The following is a 20,236-nucleotide window of genomic DNA, read 5'->3' on the forward strand; positions in this document are numbered from 1 at the left end:
GCTTTAACTCTCACCAGCACACAGCAGTCCCAATCCAGATCAGAGCCTCTGCATTTACAATATATACAGTGCCAAATAGTGATTCATTAAAGCAAATAGATTGCTATTTGGCACTATAAACTGCAGGTGCAGGGGCCCTGATCCAGATCAGGACTATAGTGGGGAGAAAGATTAAAGCCTGATCCATATTGTGGACCCTGCACTTAACATAATGTCTGCTTTGGCCCTTAGCAGCCAGGTTTTCTTATGAATTGCATGGGTGGGGGTGGAGGGATGAGCAGAGCAAATTAGCTGCTAAGTAGAGAGATACATGGAGCTTTTCTGCACAAGGCTGTTAATCAGCTGTTAATAGTCTGTTAATCCACTGTATCTATTTTCAGTTTTGTCACAGAACTGAGCTCTGAGCACTACACGAAGAGCATTTCTTTTCCCACTGCTACATAACTCTAGGTGGCACTGTGGTATAGCAGAACAGCTCTAAAAACAATTCGCAGAATGTACTCTTTAGACACAGAAGCAAAACTGGAGGGTCATAACCCGTAAACAACTATGAGTGGGGAACAATGAATGCACAATAAGTACCCTGAAGAGATACTTATCTTCAAAAGACCATGGAGATACAGATGGAGAAAGGCAGCCAGCAGCTCTTCGTATGGTAAATATAGCATGTAAATATAACATCTTAGAGAACTCTGTTTCTCCTTTGTTAGCCTCATCAGCATATGACGACTATCCAGAAAGCTGCATATACCAACAAGAGACATGCCAAACCTTTTGATCCAGTGAAGAGGAGATCATCAGTAGAATCAGCACAAAGCACAGCCTTCGTATGACCTTCAGCAACATGGATACATTGAACTGGGGAAGATCGGACACATTTCAAAGAAGAGAATGGGTTGATTATACCCCTATGTAAGGAAACAGAAGAATTTTGGATTAGTTCTTATGGCAAAGCCATTATATTTCACTGTTGTCATCCCCTGCCCCGCACTGTCCTTGATTTCTTGGAAATATTACATGAAGCTGTAGATCAAGCAGGGAAATGTGTTTGCATAATCACAGACCAATAATATGTTCTACTGTCCACCCACAGCAGAGCACAAGTTCACACGTACTTCACTCCCATTACAAGGGACATCTCAACCACCAGTCCCAATGGTGAGGCCAACCCTGATAATTGTACTAGCAGACTAAGGGTGCAATCCTCTGTAGATAGGCGGCGGCCTCTGAACTCGGAGGCGACTGCCTATCCAATGCAAGGCAGGAGAAGCATGGAGGGGATCGTTCCCTCCGCGCTCCTCCTGCCCTGCATTTTTGGCTAGACAGCCACTTTCAGCTGTCTAGCTGCGGGAGGGCAGAGCAGGGGAGGAGGCTGCCGTACAACACATAGGATGTGTCGTACAGGCATTTCTGCCCTCCTCACCCCGGAACGCCCCCCGGAACGCTCTGTTTCAGCTGCTTCATGCTCCTCTTGCAAGGTGTTTTACAACTGATTTGTACAACCATATTTGAGTGGGTGATTAAGAAGCTATGTGATGACTTCAGCACTTCAATTTCCTGCGGAGTCATTTGTTTGAAAAATTGCTAGAGGAGGGAGCACATTCTCCCATTTCTTCTCATCCTGTTCCCTATGATTTGCTGGTGAAGTCCTACTCCAGATTCCATTATTTGCCAAGATGGAATTTTCTACAGTAAGGAGCAGTGCAGGCTGGTAACTCTAATGTCAGTGGGGTAGTGAATCACCTTGGATAGCTCCTTTAGAACTCTGACTGGTTCCAACTGAAAGCCGGAACAGATCCACCGCCTCGCTGATATTGGAGCCACCAGCCTCCACCAGTAACGAGTATGGCCCTTTCTGTCAGGGTGCCTATGCTTGGAATTCCCTGCTAAGTAGTAGTCTGGCCATCACTGCCATTGATTTCTGTCACCAGGTGAAGAACTTCCCATTTAAGGAGGCCTTCCCTGGCTTTTAATAGTTTTGGGGGTTGTGGAGTTTACACTGGAACAAAGACTGGCTGTTCTAAAAGTTGCTGCTGCTACAGATTTTTTACTAAGAGCTGTGAAGAGCCAGAAAAAAAATGGGAAAACCAATTTTTTAAAATTATTGTTTTGTTTTGGCCCTTCACATCTCTGTACTGGTTTTATTGTGGCGTTATTGGTTGAAATCGTTGTGGTTTTAATGATGGACTTTATTGTATTGTTTAGGTTTTTGTACGTTGCCTTGGGTAGTAGATAAATGAGAAATAAGTGCATATATGGATAATCTTTCCATATCAGAGTGAATGACTGAAAGCTGGCATGCTCTCACATGGAGGCAATGTCAGACAAATGGTTCTCCACAGGAAACTGAAGTGATAAAATTGCATTGCGAGGACTTTAATATAAATTTTTGTTTAGACTGATTTAAGTTAGAAGAACTAAACTGACTTTAATTCAATATGTCACTTTGGGTTCCACTAACAAAAGCATTGCATTCATGACAGATGTGACCACAGTAAAGCCATGGATAAAAACTGCTATATTAAACTGCTTAAGGAGGACATGGATATCTTTTGAATTCTCTCTCGTCTATCTAGGATAATAAAGGATTTAGAATGTAAGATACAAGCTAAGTTTTGAATAACCGATTCAGGGTTCAATCTTAAGTCCTACAACTCCCAACATGCCCCAGCCAGCCATTATTTTTTCTGTCTAACCATGGTTAGGACCGCACCCTAAAAGAATGGCAGGGATTTGTATTTGTAAAATGGCCTAGGGAGTGATTTCTCCTATTCAGTGCAAACATGGAAATGATACAGCCCCATGCCCAGAGAGCTTAATAGTTATACATTAGGTAGATAATGCAGGAGCAGGGAAAAGTCAGGTAATGACCCAAAGAACACTGAGGATTGGGCACTGGAGAGTCACGTAGTAGAAGAGACATAGGTGAAATGAAATGTAGGTGGTTCAGGAAAAGCTTTGCTGAAGAAATGTTTCCTCAGGACTGATAGAGCCAACGTTTTGGGAAATGTAGCCTGCGGACCCATCTCTATAGCATGACCACCTTTGCTTGGGGGCTTATCCTATGCAGAAAGTGAGCTTTTGCTATGTAGAATTTAGAAAGAGGCATGCATTGTCTTAGAATAGTCCAAGAGCTGTTACTGAAGATTTGCTCTCTACAGCTACTGAAAGGTACAGGAAAAACCAACTTCAGTGACAAGAAGGTAAGCTTTAGGTTAAAATTTATTGGGTTGGATCCAGTTTTAGTCATACTTAGAGCAGACCCACTGAAATCAATGGGCCTTATGTAAGTAAGTCATCATGACTAACTTAAGTCCCATTAATTTCAATGGGTCTATTCAAAGTATGATTAAATCTGGATCCAGCCCATGGACACATAGTACAAAATGCAGTGAAGAGGAAAAGGAATTAAATTGAATTCCAAGACATAAAGAAATGGATAGTAAAACCAAGGAAATGGATGATTTAAGAAATACAATTGAAATTATTCTTCCAAGAAAGGGATATTCAAAGTAAAGTTGTGGAAAGTATGGGGAGCATTTATTCTTCTAAAATTGATGTGGCAGTCAATAAAAACTGGACCTAGTTTCAGATATTCCTTACACATGTTATTATTTAAGTAGTGAAAAAAATGGACTCCCAATCTCTTTCAAATTCGGACATTTCAGATACAGTAAACACCAGTTGAAAGTTCATAGATAGAATAGTAGGGCTGGAAGGGGCCTACAAGGCCATCGAGTCCAACCCCCTGCTCAATGCACGAATCCAAGCCAGGATTCCTGACTTGGATTCCTCCCAATCCAACAGTTGAGTGTTGCTGTTCTTTAAGGGGACAAAGAACTAAAGTGGATTGATCATGCATAGTGAAAACCATGTACCATCAAAAAGACAAGAGTGAAACATTTCAATAGAAGTTTCAGGTAGCATAGCAGAGGATGAAAGAAATCCTTCAAAAGGGCATCTTATTAAGTTGGCTGACTGATTTGTAATGAATGTTTTTATTTTTTGTAAAGCTCCCCTGCCAATGACTGCACTGGAGAGAGGAGTAAAAGTCTAAACTATGTGACGCAATGAAGCAGCAATAGCTGCTCGGCTGACATTCTCTACACTCCAGAGAAAACTGTATGCTCTCAAATGCGTGCCCAGATGTTTTGAGCACTTGGGCTGCTCTATTCATTCAAAGAGAAGGAGCAGATATGTACCTGCCAAGAGATGTACACATGGACCTACATCCTCAGCTAAAATGAATGGAGAAGCAGCTGCAGGCAGAGTAAGCTCCATGTGAATAACAAAACTAGGAAAAAAGATGACTAGATCTGGTTGATTCTGCATAAGTCTGAATGAACGCATAACCTAAATACCGGTTAATAAGGAACAGAACTCTCTCATCCTTTCTTTAATTTACCCTATGATCATTTATAAGCTGCTTTTATTTTTGTTACATCCTGCTCTCCTTTTTTATAATGTGGGGAAAACTAGTTATCCTTGCCCAATGCTTAAGATTTAGGAATGAAAAATGCTAGTGTAATCATTCTTATTTGCTGACTTCCAATGAAAGAGATTTCCTCTCAGATCTAATAGAATGTGCATCTTTAGGATACAAGAACTATTGTGAACAAGGGCACAATAAAGGTGTATAACCAAAACACTGACTTTACCACACAGTTCAACATAGCTTTTCGCTATCAATAAAGCAGATTGAGGACAATAAAAAAATATCAACCAATCAACTCCAAGGTCATGGGTAAAAAAAGAAAAAAAGAGAGATGTGCTTGAAAAACAAAACCAAAAACACCATCCAGAGAAGCTTTGCCCTCAGAATTTATTTAAAAAGTGCACATGCTGGACAAACAAAAACCCCAAAACAAATACTTTATGCTTCCTTCCATTAAATTTTTTTTTAAAATGACGCAAGGAATGCATGAATGTCTGTGAGGACATTGCATTTTTTAAAAAGCCATGCAGAAGAAAGTTAGTCAACTTAAAAACTGCAGCAAATGTATTAAGCATATCACAAAGAGTCCAGAAGATGGAAAGGAGGAAGAGAGAGTATACCTGTGTACCTCCGAGAGAGAGGAATCACTTTCATCAGACCTACAATGAACAGTGGTGGGATTACGGAGAAAGAATACAGGCATCAGCAGAGTAAAGATTCCATTAAGAAAAACTAAACGAACGAACAACAGCATTGCTACATAAGGAAGCAAAGCCAGTTTGCAGATAGCACCCAAACTGGCCTTACCAGGTTTAGTAATACTGGGGAATACGCTGAAAATATTTTGTTTCTCCAGACAAAAAAAATTGTTTATATCATAGTTAGGGACTTGTGCAAGCCATTTCCAGCTTCCTTACTCATTCTTATAGAAGTCCATGGAAAAAAACTAATAAAACGGCTGCAACGTGGCCTCTCGTCTTTTTGTTAATTTGTACATGCATTATTAAAAAGGAAAAAAAATCTAAGGGTGCTATTATCTGCTTTGGAACCATGTTCAAAATTTTTATTATCTCGCTTAAAGCAAAGTAGTTAACCACCTTGTTTGTTTGTTTTCTGAATCAAGTTGTGATTTTGCTCTTCAATTTGCAATCATTTTAAAAAATCACCCAGATTTAAAATACAGCTTAAGTACACCTTTAATCATTAAGGATACAGCATCCTTCATTTTCATAGCAAATCAAACATGCTGAGGAGTTTGGTTTTGATTTCAGGTTACAATTATCAAAGCTTAAATGCCATTATATCCAATACCTTAATCCAAATACCTTAAATGCCATTATATCCAATCAGTTACGCCTAAAGAAATACTACGACTTTTAGCTGGCATACAATGACTACAAGGATGGGCTTAAACTACTTGAAGGCTTGCAAGCAATTGTTAGGGACATATAAAGTAACTGCAGATTGCGGGGGGGGGGGGGGGACATTAGATAAAAATAGCAGAAAGACCAGCAACAAGAGAAAAGAGCAATCAGCCTACAATACTACAATCACAAGCTAAGAGTTAAGCACAATTTGGTAGCACTTCAAGTTCAGCAATCTTGCAATAAAGATTCTGGATCAACTCAAACTTGTCGTCACATTAAAAAAGAATACTTAACAAAGCTAGCAGTATTGAGGTTTCCCCTAGTCCTATCATTCTGTTACTCCACCGTGTGGCTTGTTGGTGAACCAGAGCACTGATTGCCTATAAATCCATTTGTGTAGTTAGGCCCTAATTGTATAAATACTGACATTGCATTGCTCAAAAGCACAGCAACTCATAGAGGTGCTCCCATGACTTAAGAACATAACATGGATAAACAGATCATTCATAGATTAGGGGGAACAGAAGTTACATAAGCACGACAAATATGTTTCAGCAGGAAATAAGTATTTGTGGAACTATGGCAATTCCATGTCATTTCAAAAAGCTGGTTTGGGATAAGGGAAGACATAAGAGAAATAAAAATTCTGTTTTCATCTCTGGCACGAAACAGCCAGACTATCAACATTTTGAAGGTATGTTTCAGGCTCATGCGTGCTTTGGGCACATCCACATTGTGGCACTTTGGGTCTTTCCTTTGTGACTTACTTATCCTGCTGAACTGATGTGTTTCCCTGAGAAACAGTAAGACGGCTAAAAACATTCAGTTCATTACGGGGCCGGCTTGGTGGGGAGGAAGGAGGTGACAGACTAGCCTCTGAGGTTCCAGAATCTGAGCTACAAGAAAAAAATTGAACATTAAAAGCCTCTTCTATTAAAATAAAATTAAAAGGTAAATGAAATTGTTAGAGAGAGTAAATTAATGAAACATGCCTCGGAACAACTCATTGGTGCCTGTTTGCTTAACCAAGAAATGCAGTTTGCATGCTCCCCTGGCAGAACATAAATATATAACCCTTATACAGTAATCAAATACTGCTGGACACAAGATGGCAGTATATTCAAACATTTTTAAAAAGTTTTTAAGCTTATAAAAAGGCTATGTAAAATGAAGGGCAGTTCAAGGATGAAAAGCAATAGGCTTAAGCCTGTCGAAGACACTGAGGACCATTTAAAAATGATTAAATATTAATAAAGTTTCCACACCAGTTTTCAGTGTGGCATTAAGTCAGGTAAAGAAATATTTTGCTACAACAAAAGGAGCCTTCTTAAATGAAACAGCATTACTTTCATTATTTGTTGCACAGCAAAGACAAAATTACTTTTAAAAAAAGTATCTTACTGTTTTTGTTCTTTTGCCTTTGGTTTATCTGGAGATTTCTCATAGGTTTTTCTCTTTGATAAAGGTGAGGGTTCTGGAATTTTCTTTTCTGTCAGAGATGACTGCCTAGATCTGAGACAACGAAAGATTGGCTGTCTTAGAGCATTTGGTTATTTGTTTTAGTTATATATGATCTTCCCTTTTAAAATGCCCCTAAGCACCAGTTCCATACAATGACAGAGGCAAATGACAAACAGACATGTATTGGAGTAGGTATACATTCTTCCCTTGACGACTTGAAGCTCATGCCATCACAGACCCAGTTTTCATATTTCTACATATCAACTCAGTCACAAGATTTCAGTTGAAGTATTGTGTATATTTAGCTACAACTCAAGAGCATATATGCCAGGGATGGGCAACTTGTGGCCCTCCAGATATTTTGGGCTACAACTCTCACCATTGGCTATGCTGGCTAGGGCTGATGGGAACTGTAGTCCAAAACACATGGGAGGCCAGTTTGTCCACTCCTGATATATGTATTGTACGTCACTTGATATCTGAATGTGTAAACTGAGTCTACTGAAAAGCATTATGTTTGCGGAGACACTGGTTGATATGAAAGTCTTGCTGTAGGAATGCTGCAGATTTTCATCATATGCAAGTCCAATCTTTCCAAGGCTCAGACTACAAATGACACCATGCATCATCCCCACTCCCTGCTACATTATGTCTTGCCCCCCCCCTTTTCCCTAAAGCCCAGACTGCAATCTCCAAGAGAAGAACAGCTTGTGGGGAGCAGGGAGGGTGCACCAAATCCCCTCCCCACTATTTTTGGCTTCGTTGGGGAATAACAGATTCTCTTGCTTAGTCCTCACAGGGCTAAAAGCAGTTTGTGGAAGGCTAGCACGAGGAGGAAAACCAACCAGGAAGAATGGGTTAAGATGCCCCCTGACACCAGTCTCCAATTTGAGCATGAAGTTAAAAAGAAATGGACAAACACTTTGCATGCTTGAGGCCATGCATAGTACTTTGAGCACTGTGACTAGCTCTTGCTGAAGTGGTGGACCTGTCATTCAGGCTGCAATGGGAGAATCCCTCCCGCCATGTCAGAAAACCTTCTAACCTAGTCTTCTTTATGACATCTCGTTTTTAATGTTTTCTTTCTATGGAAAAGCATCCAGTCCTGTGAGCCCCCAACCGCAGCCTGAGTAGTACAGCCCAAACACAGTGTTTTCCCACCTGAGGAAGAGCTAGGTCTAAGAACTCTGGCCACAGTTTCCGCTGCATCTACTTATGTGTTCACACCTATAATATGCAAGTACAAGGAAGCATATCCAGGACAAGACCTAGGTTCAGGGGTAGGCAACTGGGTACCCTTAAGATGTTCTGGATGCCATAATCTCATAGTCAATTCTGGCTGGGGCTGATGGAAGTTGTAGTCCAAAAATATCTGGAGGGTACCAGGTTGCCTGCTCCTAAGTGTTTTTATCAACGTAATTGTCAAAACAGGAACCAAAAGTACATACCCAAATACAGCTAAATTTAGGGCACAATCCTATGGATGTTTAGACAGAAAAAGGCCTACAACTGGCTGGGGCATGCTGGGAGTTGTAGGCCTTTTTCTGTCTAAACATGCATAGGATTGTGCCCTTTATTCAGTAAATACAGATCAAGAGATAATGGCTGCGATTCCCAAGTGTGAATATGCAGCTGATGTGAAAAAATGCAGGGGTGGGGAAGTAGGATGCAATGGACAGCATGGCCTGCTCCTCTAGATTGCTGCCCAGGTTTTCCCAGCCATGTTTCCTGTGGATCACATACATCAAGTTTCTTTCAAGGGCAAACTAGACATTACTTAACAATCATGCCAGAGATTTTAAAAACATTAATACCTGGCAAGAGGGGCAGGGGGAGAATTTTCATTGGCACAACAGCATGCAGGGAGGAGAGGTTTATTCCTTCCCTCCATAGCTGTGCTCCTGAGGAAAATACCCCTTTCCCCAGCACAGCATTTAGCATTGGAGAAAACTGCTCCTTTTGGCACCAATGGTACCATTCTTCCTACTTCACTGGGTCAGGGCCATTTTCTATCAGGACTGCGCCTGGGGAGGGAAGGATTAAATTTCTCCTCCATTACAGTTTTGATGAAAATCATGGAGGCGTGCAAGTCACTTCTAGTTAGGCCCTTAAGAAGCACATAAGGCATCTGCACACACTGGATTGCAGTGGAACAGCTAGGTTTCTTTAGAGATGCATAGATAAGGCCTGGTCTCCATGACTGATCATCCTTGCATCTCCCTTCCCCGTTACTCATTTCCTGTTTTTAGTACCTTTGTGCCATTACACTTCTTACAGGCATCCATTGTTATATTTATTTTTCGTCATAATGGGGAGTTACTGAGGTTCATCTAGTAAGCTTGTACAAGGTATAAAGAAAACAAGTGAACCCCACTTTCTAAACAGGAATAAAGGGTGGAGCAAAAAAGAAATATGGGTATAAGGCCAAATTTCAGGTCATGTTGGAGTTCAATGTTTTGAATCCACAGTGTAATTTTCTTTTTGTAAAAGCAGTCATGCCCCTCCCCCAGTTTGTATCAGGGCAGCAGTGTGAGATGACCTGGAGGGGGAGGGAGGTGTCTAACCCTTTCCCCAAGCTGCCATTAATCATGAAAGGGGCACAAGTTTTCCCCTCTGGCTAGTACCTGCTCTGGGGCGGTGATGGCGATTTGGAACAGGGCAGCAGTTCAGGGGGAAAGGGTTAGATCCCCCCTCCCAATCCCCACTCCAGACCCTCAATCAACACCCCTCAAGGCTGCTTTTACAAAAATAAATTTATGTTGAAAGTTGCAATGTCATGTGTAGTTTGTCCCATAGACTTCATACACTGATGTCTGTTACATCCAGTCTGTGGATTTTCTACCTACATTTTTTTTAAATTGTTGAAGCTGGGAAGGAAGATTGACCTCTTCAAAACAGTTCCATTTTCAGAGAAGCAATACTCAAATTCCCAGGTCCTATTAGTGCAAATCAATCCAGTTTACAAGTGTGTCAAATTGTTAATGATCCATGACAAATTGTCAGAGTGCACAAGCCCTTAAATGAGCATTAAGGGCCGCTTCACCCTTTACATGGTAGATGTCTTTCTTCTGTGGCAGATGTGTTTCTGAGAGGGATGGGCAAATTCCCTTGTTTTAATTGGGAACTGGCTCAATATTTACAAACACACTCAGGGGGAAAAAAGCTCAGTGATTATGGGAGAGTTCTGCCTGGTTTCTAATGTTGCTGTACTTTTAAAGATTTGCTTTCACAGTTCTCATCAAAAAGTACCTACATTTTCCATTGAATTTTCACCTGCCCCTCAAAGTTTCATCTATTTTAATCATAGAAAAAGCTGTACAAAAGTCTCTCATGACTTATTTTTAATGCTGCAGGCACATGAACTAGAGCAGCCTTTCTGAGTAGTCAGGGCCGGCTTCCCCAAGCTGGTGGCAAGGGCCATGCTGGGTGGGAATTATGGGAGTTGAAGTCCAACACATCTGAAGGGCACTAGCTTGGAAAAGTTGGGCTAGAGGGATGGCTTACAGATAATATCTGAGTGGTGTCCTGTGCCAAGATCTCATGGACTACACAGCTCCTTTGTGCCCTGAAAAACCAACCTTTTTCTCAACTATGATTAGTATTCAGGACTTGGAGAAAATAAATAAAAATTTGAGGACTGCTTGAAAACTCACTGGTTGTACCTGTGCAGAACCTCATTTTACATTCTGATCCAGAGAAGAACTTCTTGGGGAAATTACACTCTATTTGTAATACATCTCTGCATTATGACCCTGACATCTGTATTGAGAATCAGATAATTATGAACATCAAGATCATCACTAGTTTCTGACACTTTTCATGATGGACATTATTCTTTGAAAAGATATGCAGGTTTGTAAATATGCAGGTAAATGCAAATGACAAATGCCAGTGACTTGCAGCCAACACATGAGTTCACTGTGATGGATAGATATTAAAAAGCTGTGAATGGTCAAGTCCCTAGCACAGGTCCACAATGTCTACATTCATAAAATCTTCCAAACTGGTTTAGAGGATCAGAAGTAAGTAGGAATGAGCCATGGCCTCACACACTCCCTCCCCTCGTTCTCCCACCTTTGTGGGCAAGGGGAGAAGATAAGAAGTTTCCATTCATGGTTTGCAACAGTTTCCTATTTTTGTCTGAACACTAAGAATTGTGGTCCAGTTTGATATCTAGTTTGCGTACAAACTATGATATGCACAAACTACAGTTTCCCACATTCTGACGAAACTGGAAACTGTGGTTTGCTGCAAACCATGAGAAGAAGCTTCTATCTCCTCCTCTCACTCACAGAGGAGAAAGGACAGGGGAAAGCATGTGCAACCAACACCAGTGCCTGCTCACTCTCATAATCATAGTTTGCTGTTGTGTCTGAATGGAACCATTGTGTTTACAGATCTATATTTCACCTTCAAGCATTATAATGTCCACCACCACACAAGTGCAAACACAAGTGATATTTCTTAAATGACTTCCCACTGATGCTGCTTTTTAAATGGAATGCTCTGAACAACACCCTGTCTCTTGAGCAGCCATAATCTTGAACTGGAAGAGGCCTCCTCATGAGGGGCACTTGAAGTCACCTCCCAACATGGAACACCCCCCAACATGGAATACTGAGAGTTAACACTTTCATAATTTGGAGGCTCTCAGAATGTTCAGCCTCACGAGACACTCTGACAGCTCCCAGTAGCCACTAGGTTTGAGTGGCAGGAGCCAGAGATCTGAAGGAACCTGGACATGCTTATAATTCTCAAGGCTAGCAGGAGTTGCCTCATGAAGCTGAGCTAGAGGCTTTGAAAATTCCCTTCCTAAGGAGACAGACACTCTGACAGCTCCCAGTAGATGTTAAGGGCCATGAGACAAGATCAAGAGGGCTGCTGTACACGTAAGGTAAGCAGGAGTTATTATGTCCATATTACAGCTGAGACACTGAGGCAGAAATATACTGACTTGCCCAAGGCCCCCATCACTGCAGAAAAGCCTCCTGATGCCAGTGAGGATGAGATAAATGGAAACAAGCTTTGCACTGGAACACAGTGAACCAGTACATTCACTTGCAAAATGTATGTAATGGTTTTGCTTTATTTGCAATTATCTGCTATGAACAAATGCTTTAGAAACTACAGGAAAAAAAATTACCTGGATCCTGGATTCCATGCCAAACATTTCCTTTTTTTGTTATATCTTGAAGTTCCAAGAACATTGCAAAACAGCAGGTTCTCAGCCTATGCTAACTACTATTTATGCTGTCAAAAGCATTTTTTCAGAGAGTGCTTGCAAAAGTGTTGAAGCCAAGACTATTAACAGAGTGCCTGTCAGGAGTATTTTATTGCTTATTTCTACTGCCACAAGCAACATGCATGAAAAACGTTAAATTATTAGAATTGCTGAGCAGCTATGAGAAAATAATTTTATTGCAGTAGGTAGGTTAATCCAGGAAATTACACACATACATTAGTGCTTGTATTTATAAGCAATTTAAAGAGAAACACAACAAATTTAGATACATTTCCCAAGTATATTCCACCTATGTGGTTATATCAGTGCCAATTTACAGTAAGTTCAGTGCGTGTCATAGGAATAAAATTCCTGGTGAAATAAAAATGCTAACTGCTACAGTAGTCTAACTGATGCCATGAACTTTAATTAACTAATATCATTAGCATTAAAAATACATTCCGTGTTTGGAAAGTGAGCAATCTGACCACAGGCTGAGCATGTTGTCTGTCTGAGCCTTCAGCCTCGCTTTTCTGCTGTGTCATTATATGCAGCAGCTAAAATGCAGCATGACATTCGTAGAGTCCACAATACGCCAAAAATGCTTTAAAGATATTTCACAGAAGATCACTCCAATGGATCCACTCCATGCAAAGCATTTCAGATATAGTTTAAAGCAGGGGTGAGCAACTTGTGGCCCTCTAGCTGTTTTGGCCTACAACTTCCATGATCCCTCATCATTGGCTATACTGGTTAGGGCTGATGGGAGTTGTAGGCCAAAAATCCCAAGGGCCACAAGTTGCCCACCCCTGCTTTAAAGCTATTGTTAACTATTATTAGATTTTACATTATTTTATCATCATATTTATGCTCCAGTGTATTTATGTTGCATTTACATATCACTTGTCCTTCCTTCTAATATTTTTTACACAGAATTAGGGTTTACAGTATATGAATCCATGTTCACAAAAAAAATCTAGTAAAAATACCTACACACAAAAATATTAAGGATACTAAATATCTAGCCCATTCTGTGATGATGGCACAGTAGAAGCTGGAGGAAAATGAAGGAAATATCATCCTTGATTAGCCTGACATCTGCTGGCTCTCTACAAGAAGTTAGCAACATGCATTTTAGAAGCCAGGAGGAAGTTAGTGCATTGTGCAAAACTTACATGCTGCCAGTCTTAGAAGGCAAGCCTGATTGTGAGGGAATGACCTCTCTATCCCTAGCAGGAGACTCTTTCGTGTCAATGTTTATTCCACCTTCCTGAGCTTCTGCAACAGATGCAAGAGGGGCAGCCAAAGCTGTGTCTCCTGCACTGAGATCTGATGTTAAGTCACTGCTATCAGCATAAAGCAATTCCATCTGGGTCGTGGTCCTACGGCGTGCCTGGAATAAACCGGAAAAGGAAAATAAAAACTTCTGTGTGAAATGCAAAGCTGTTTGTATACATTTAAAGCTGGGAGTGGGAATATATCGAATTACTTTTTAATCTGAACAGCAAATGCACTGGCACCATAATAGTCTCCAATCCCCCTTCATTTGCAAAAAAGAAAATAAGAAAATTGTTCAGCACCCTAGTTTAAAATAAAAGTGGTTCATTTCACAAGATGCCAAGATAGTCAGTCTTATATTTTAACAGATCCTAACTTTCAGCGTTTTTAGGGGAGTCAGCCACCTACTCTGGAACTGAAGGTAGACCTCTAATCCTGAAATAAGAGTATTCCTAATATCTGTGGCACCAAGTCAAAAACACAGGTAGTCTGAAGAGAACATGTTCCTTTCATGGTGTTTTGATTGCTGGTAATACATGAGCTACAACCACAGTGTACGAGTGAGTGGATCCTCTGGTTCCACTCACACACTTCTGGCTCCTTTCTCAAGATGGAAAGCACAAGGACAGAAGAATTATGATTAAGAAAATTCTCCATGTCCTTCCAGTGTCAGTCATTCATCTAAGCTCAGAGAAGGCCAAAAAGGCTAAAAAGAAAGAGAATGGGTATAGAAAAGGAAGGAAAAACTCCACTGCATGCATCTCCTCTGTGCCTCATCTGGACAGTTTCAAAGAGTGTGGATGAAATGGAGGGGAGGGAGCATTGGGAACCAGAAGAGGACAAATAGCAACTTTCAACTGGCCTAATTCAGGGATGCCACTTGTCAAACCCTGCTGTAATGTCTAATATAGCTGCATTTCCTCCTAGTGAACAAGTTACCAGTGAAAAGCATATCACTGGCCAAGATTGCCAGTATGCCAATGGTGATGGATTCTACATATGCAGAAAATGCAAAGAACTGGGTAAGCCACAGAATTCAGGTTTCTGAGCATCTCAGATTTTATCTTAAAAAGACCCCCACGCCTGCAAAAATATTCTTAAAAATCTATGGGGCAGTGCCTTGTGAAATCTCAGAAACCAAAGACGTGGGCTCAACACGTTGGTTGCTTTAATGTCCTACATGGCTCTTCACCAGCCCTACTGTGATTAGAAATTATGCAAAATGAGACTGTCAGAAAAAAATTATTAGAGAAATAATGCAAACACACTTAATTTGCATAAAATGTATACAGGCTGCAGAATACAGCTTTTGTTCATGCAGAATTGTGCAGAATACACAAATTTGCTATAGAAGATTTGAATAAACAGTGAGGATTCACAAACCCCAAATAATTATTTCATTTGAAACAAGGTTTACTAACATTTTATAAATATAATTTTTTTTTTTTTTAAGCTGATTGTTTTAAATGCATGGCCAACTATGAAGATTGGCGTTTTCCCCCCAAAACTTCTCTTCTTCATAACCTTCCATCAGAAAACATTAAGCTACATAATAAAAACTAAAGAGTTCAACAGATTTAAATGATTATGATAGAGAAGCCTAGGGTGGATCACAAAAGCCAACTGCATGCTGAAAGACAGATATAAACTGACCACCACACACTACTGGCTCTTCTGATGAATGGCAAATTTCTGAACACATCACTATATGTCTGTCAGGCAGCTGCATGTATTTTTCAGCCTGACAAGGTATTTGCACCTCTTTGCAAATATAGGTGCAACATTTATGTCTTTAAATTTTAGTCTGAAGCCTGGTTCAGGCAGCGTTTAGGGATCAGGACCATAGGATCATGAACACACAGTCTTCTCAAGTGCAAATTCCACCAGCCCCCTTCTACCTCATTTCAGCTTCATGTAACGATTCCCAAGCAGACCTACTTCTAAATTCACTTTAAGCACCTGGTTACAACCAGTATCTCAAAGCCAGTTTAGAAGTTTGCCCAATTTCATTTCAGCCCAGACTGGTGTAATGCCAAATGGTCTTAATCAAAGCTTAGCCAAAATGGCATTGTTTCATCTTTGCTTTTGCTGTTGTCAGAAAGTATCTTTCCCTCTAGCCTATGTGACTTCTCTCTAGTCCCAGACCTGTTTATAAGCACACAGGCAGGAAGGGACCCTGTCTCAGCTTTACACTGTTTGTGGTCAAACAAGCTCAGGGACTGCACAGCTCCCTGGCACCCAGGGCTCAGAGCTTCTCTAAACTGTGCCTTGTGGGTTAGATACTTCAGCCTATTTCCAAGACTTTGGAAATAAACTCCCCCAGTTGCAAACGCGGTTCCCCCTCTCCCATCCCAATTACTAGGCTGTCACTGTGGCTGCACAACAGTATCTTCCCCCACCCCATCCCTTCTGACACTCTGGTAGCATGCTGCAGGAGGAGAATCTCACCCCTGCCCAAGCCCTCTGGCATCAGGCCCTCAGTAACCCCTGGGAAATGTAGTCTTCCTATGTCAATAGCCTACGGGGAAAGAACATTTCTCAGGGGATCCTCAGCACATGAACAGCAAGAGAAATTTGCACACGAGAGATGATACATCATTAATCTCAGAAACATTGCAAGTTATATCTAACAGATGCTTATACCTGAAAAAATGCACCTGAAGATGCAATTACTATGCAAAAAATGGCCATTTGATTATTCATATCCATACAGCTTACCTTATTTTTCGGTTTGACTTCACCACAAAGCTTCATGAGGTCGGAAGACAGAGAACTGGAAACAAAAGTCGGCATTTAGTGAGGAAGCTGTTAGATAAACAAGGTAACTTTTCCCCCCTTGGTCAACTAGTCCTGACAGCAGCTACAGCCACGGAGCTTTACTTCTACCAGCGATGTCAGGATTCACACATGTATGTACATCATTTGACTGAAGAAAGCTACAAGTTTGGGTGAGATCAAAGTATTATTTTTGAGCTAACATCAGGTGATACCGAATTTGTTGTTGTTCAGTCGTTCAGTCGTGTCCGACTCTTCGTGACCCCATGGACCATTACATACATGCAAAGTTTCACTTGACACTACAGTCTGCCTGTGTGACCTAGCCTCAGATTTGGGGTTTATCTACCGAATACATTTTTCTCAAAGGGGGCAGGGCATACAAAGGGCTTGATTGGCTCTAGGAACTCTGCAGAAGCAGCCACTAAATGGGACGGACAGGCTTGTTGTTCATCTTCATCCAGATATCTGGGACAGCCAGCTAAAGCCAGGCCTCCTGGTTTATGGACATATGAAGAAATAGGTCAGGGCTAGAGCCAAACACTATTCTTACTGGTTAAAGAGAATGTTAATTGGGCTTATCCTTGCTAGTTCCTTGTCTATAGCCGTTTCAGTCCCTTTGCTCATTCCTCAGCTTCCTTAGAATCTGTTAAGGAAGATGCTGTAAAAGGTTACACTCACTTATGCAAAACATTGATAGCAGCTATTTTAGAAGTAGCCAGTGACTACAGTTTACATTGACTCTCACCTTCCTTCAGCCCCAGGACTGTTCAAAGGAGCATCTTCATCAGTACTGTCTTCTGTATTTTCTGGAAAATTCCCAAAGTCATTAATTTCTTAGCCAGTTTCATGCACAATAAACATCTACTGCAAAGGCTCCTCATACTATCCAAAAGGAGAATAATCTGCATTGCCTCCCTATGTGAAAACTCCCACACTTATTTTTACTTAAAATGGGATTCAACTAAATTTGAATGATCTAGTTTCCCATAATATCCCTGATGTTGAATCTACATACTTAGCTCTTTGCTCTTTCTGCAAATGTTTTGCCTCAGGAGGAGTAGCTAACATTTTATTGTACTTACTGCCCGTGTAGAGAGGAAGATTAGAAATATATCACAAAGAAAGCAGTGAGAACAGAAATAAAGTGTCTTGCAGAGACATAGAACATTCCTGAACACCTTTTTTTATTATTATTCCCCAGAATAAATATTAAATGAAAGCAGGGGGGATTCTATTTTGCATTAATTTAGCCTGCAATTTAAATTCAGCAGATGATTAATACTTTGTCCACTTCATTAGAAAATAAGTACTTAGGCCTTATAAAGCAAGATGATTTCACTATGCTACAGTTACACAACAACTTCCAAACAGCTACAACATCTATAGAAGAAACAAGAAGGAAGTGAAGCTACACAGATGAAATGGAACCTATGCTAGTGATAACTCTATGTATGCATCAGCTCACACAAGAAGAACAGTAACATGCTTGTCAGTCACTGCCACAGTACATCATAAATATGTCTGCATGCAGGGAAATAACAAATGAATGAGCCCATAATAAAATCTACCACCTGTCACTGAAAGTATACAAAGTTTAATTCAGAAACACATACAAAAAACAGGAGAAAGGAGACAAAAAAGGTAACTGCAACATCCCTGGGGTCCTTTGGAGTCCTTACCTTGGCACTCTCAGAGAGTCACTTGGTAAACCCAATGAAATGGGTGCCTAGTTACTCCAGCTTTACCACTGGGAATAAATTCACCATAAAAAACACACAAATCAGCAGCTGGGGCCAGTGCTTGCCCAAAATATTTGGGCAGAGCCCAAATGGTGCCCCACCTCATTGCTGGGGCCCACATTTTAAAATGTCTTGTGCATCATCCCAACACCAATTCCTGCTAGAGATCTAACTGGGGTACTAAGTGAAACTCTGCCAGCTTCCGATCTCCAACCATCCAAATCCCCTTGAGGGTTGCCATACACCAGCCTTCTCCAATGTTGTGCCTTTCAGATGTTTGGTATTATAGTTCCAATCTGCCAGAGCCAGCATGACCAATGGTCAGGAATGCTAGGAATTGTAATCCAAAACTTCTGGAGGGCACCAGGTTGGGGAAGGCTTGTGTACATTCTCAGTAATTCAGCTGAGAGGACAAAAGCATAATATGTGGTGACAGAAGATTAGTTAGATTCCCCAGTCCAACATAAGAACACACAGGGTTACCGAGCTATGAAGTAGACTGATTGATAAACAAAAAATTTAGCATTGCAATCAAGGAAATAAAAGAGAAAAATGGGTCTAGCTTCATGTGCTTGCCCTAGCTGATATACTAGGTATGTAGGCTATATTCATGCGACTACTGAATATCCACAGCAAAAGAGTAGTTTTGTGCATTACTTCACGTTGCTATGGAATGTGGGGCCAGAGAGGAATAAGGTACTGTGTTTTCTTCTTGTTTCACTAGTTATTTGTTACAAACAATTGTTTCCAAATGATTGTCAAGCATTATGGCATTCATCTGACGTATACACACATTTGACATACGGTCTAATAACACTTAATTAAAAATAGAAATTTGGGACTTCTGGTAGGAGCCATGTCGCCCTGGCAAACGTTCTGCAGAGGCTCCACAGGTCACCTCCTCAAACAGCTTTTAAAAGGTTGAAAAACCTTTTCATCTTCCCCTGGAATTAAAAGTGGAAGCTAGAGTACCATCTAGATAAGATCTTGGAAGAACAACTCCTTTTGCGGAGCAGCAGAACAGCTGGAGTCTAAGGTCAGTTTTCTGGAGCGTCATCTACTCAAAGCTGTTTTGAAACTCCTATGCAATTAGGAGACTTCAGGGCTGGCGAGCTCCAAAAGTATTTATGAATTAAAAATATCTGAGGACCTGCAAAATCTGTTGAAGTGACTGTTTGTTTGTAATTATACCTACTTGCTTTCCTTACGGAACAGGAGGATGGCAGCAGCAAGGGGAAGGAAAAAAGCTGTGGGACCACCGCCAACTCCCCCAACCCCTCCCTTGGCAAAGGTTTCTAGAGATGCCGGAGATGGAGAGGAGTTGCTAGCTCTGATAAAAACTTTGACTTCTCAATTAGCAGAACAGGCTAAGAGGCTGGATACAATCCAAGATTCTATTACTAACCTTCAAGGAGCTGTGGATTTAATTAATAGCTCTTTGCAAAAGATGGAATTGAAGGTTAATGCTCTCCAAGACCAGGTGTCCACGCAAGAGACGGCTATGCATGCCTCCAATAATATCCTGTCTGCGAGAATTTCCCAACTGGAGGCATAGTATACATCTATATTCGTAGAGCGAATCTGCGTATCCTTGGTATCAAAGATCTGCCTGCTGATATATGTAAGTCTGTCTAAATTCTTGGATAAATTTCTGCATGAGCTAATCACTCTGCCATTTGATTATTTACTCGATACTGAGCATGCATACTGTGTTCCAGGTCCAGCTCGTGGCATCAAAGGGACGGCCTATACTGTTATAGTTCAATTTGCAAGAGTTTCTACAAAAAAAATCATATTTTGCGCTTGGCAAGAGAAGTGGGAGAACTTTTTGGGGGGCCAACACGAGACAAAGTTATGTTATTTCCGGATTACACTAAAGAAATCACTGACAAAAGAAACGCCCCCGTGATTAAAAAAAAAAAAAACGCCCCCATGATAGGTTACGTGATGATTAACA

The 20,236-nt window shown here is 40.9% G+C and overlaps 1 protein-coding gene across 2 annotated transcripts in view; it reads right to left on the reverse strand.

Annotated features, from left to right (window-relative positions):
• The window catches only part of KIF21A (kinesin family member 21A), a 140,346-nt gene that overhangs the window by 14,584 nt on the left and 105,526 nt on the right, over positions 1-20,236 (reverse strand). Inside the window, exons 25-31 of one of the 2 annotated variants that reach the window (XM_084811009.1) lie at positions 17,286-17,346; positions 16,481-16,535; positions 13,660-13,877; positions 7,204-7,314; positions 6,570-6,698; positions 5,056-5,094; positions 772-908 (exon numbers count right to left, since the gene is read on the reverse strand). In XM_084811009.1, coding sequence (XP_084667135.1) covers positions 772-908; positions 5,056-5,094; positions 6,570-6,698; positions 7,204-7,314; positions 13,660-13,877; positions 16,481-16,535; positions 17,286-17,346 — 750 coding nt within the window. The remainder of the gene's footprint in view (positions 1-771; positions 909-5,055; positions 5,095-6,569; positions 6,699-7,203; positions 7,315-13,659; positions 13,878-16,480; positions 16,536-17,285; positions 17,347-20,236) is intronic. The other variant, XM_084811008.1, reaches the window with a different exon arrangement.

This window comes from Heloderma suspectum, chromosome 7, assembly GCF_057233095.1.
Source record: "Heloderma suspectum isolate Gila_16-S chromosome 7, 16-S_ref, whole genome shotgun sequence".
Lineage (NCBI taxonomy): Eukaryota > Metazoa > Chordata > Lepidosauria > Squamata > Helodermatidae > Heloderma > Heloderma suspectum.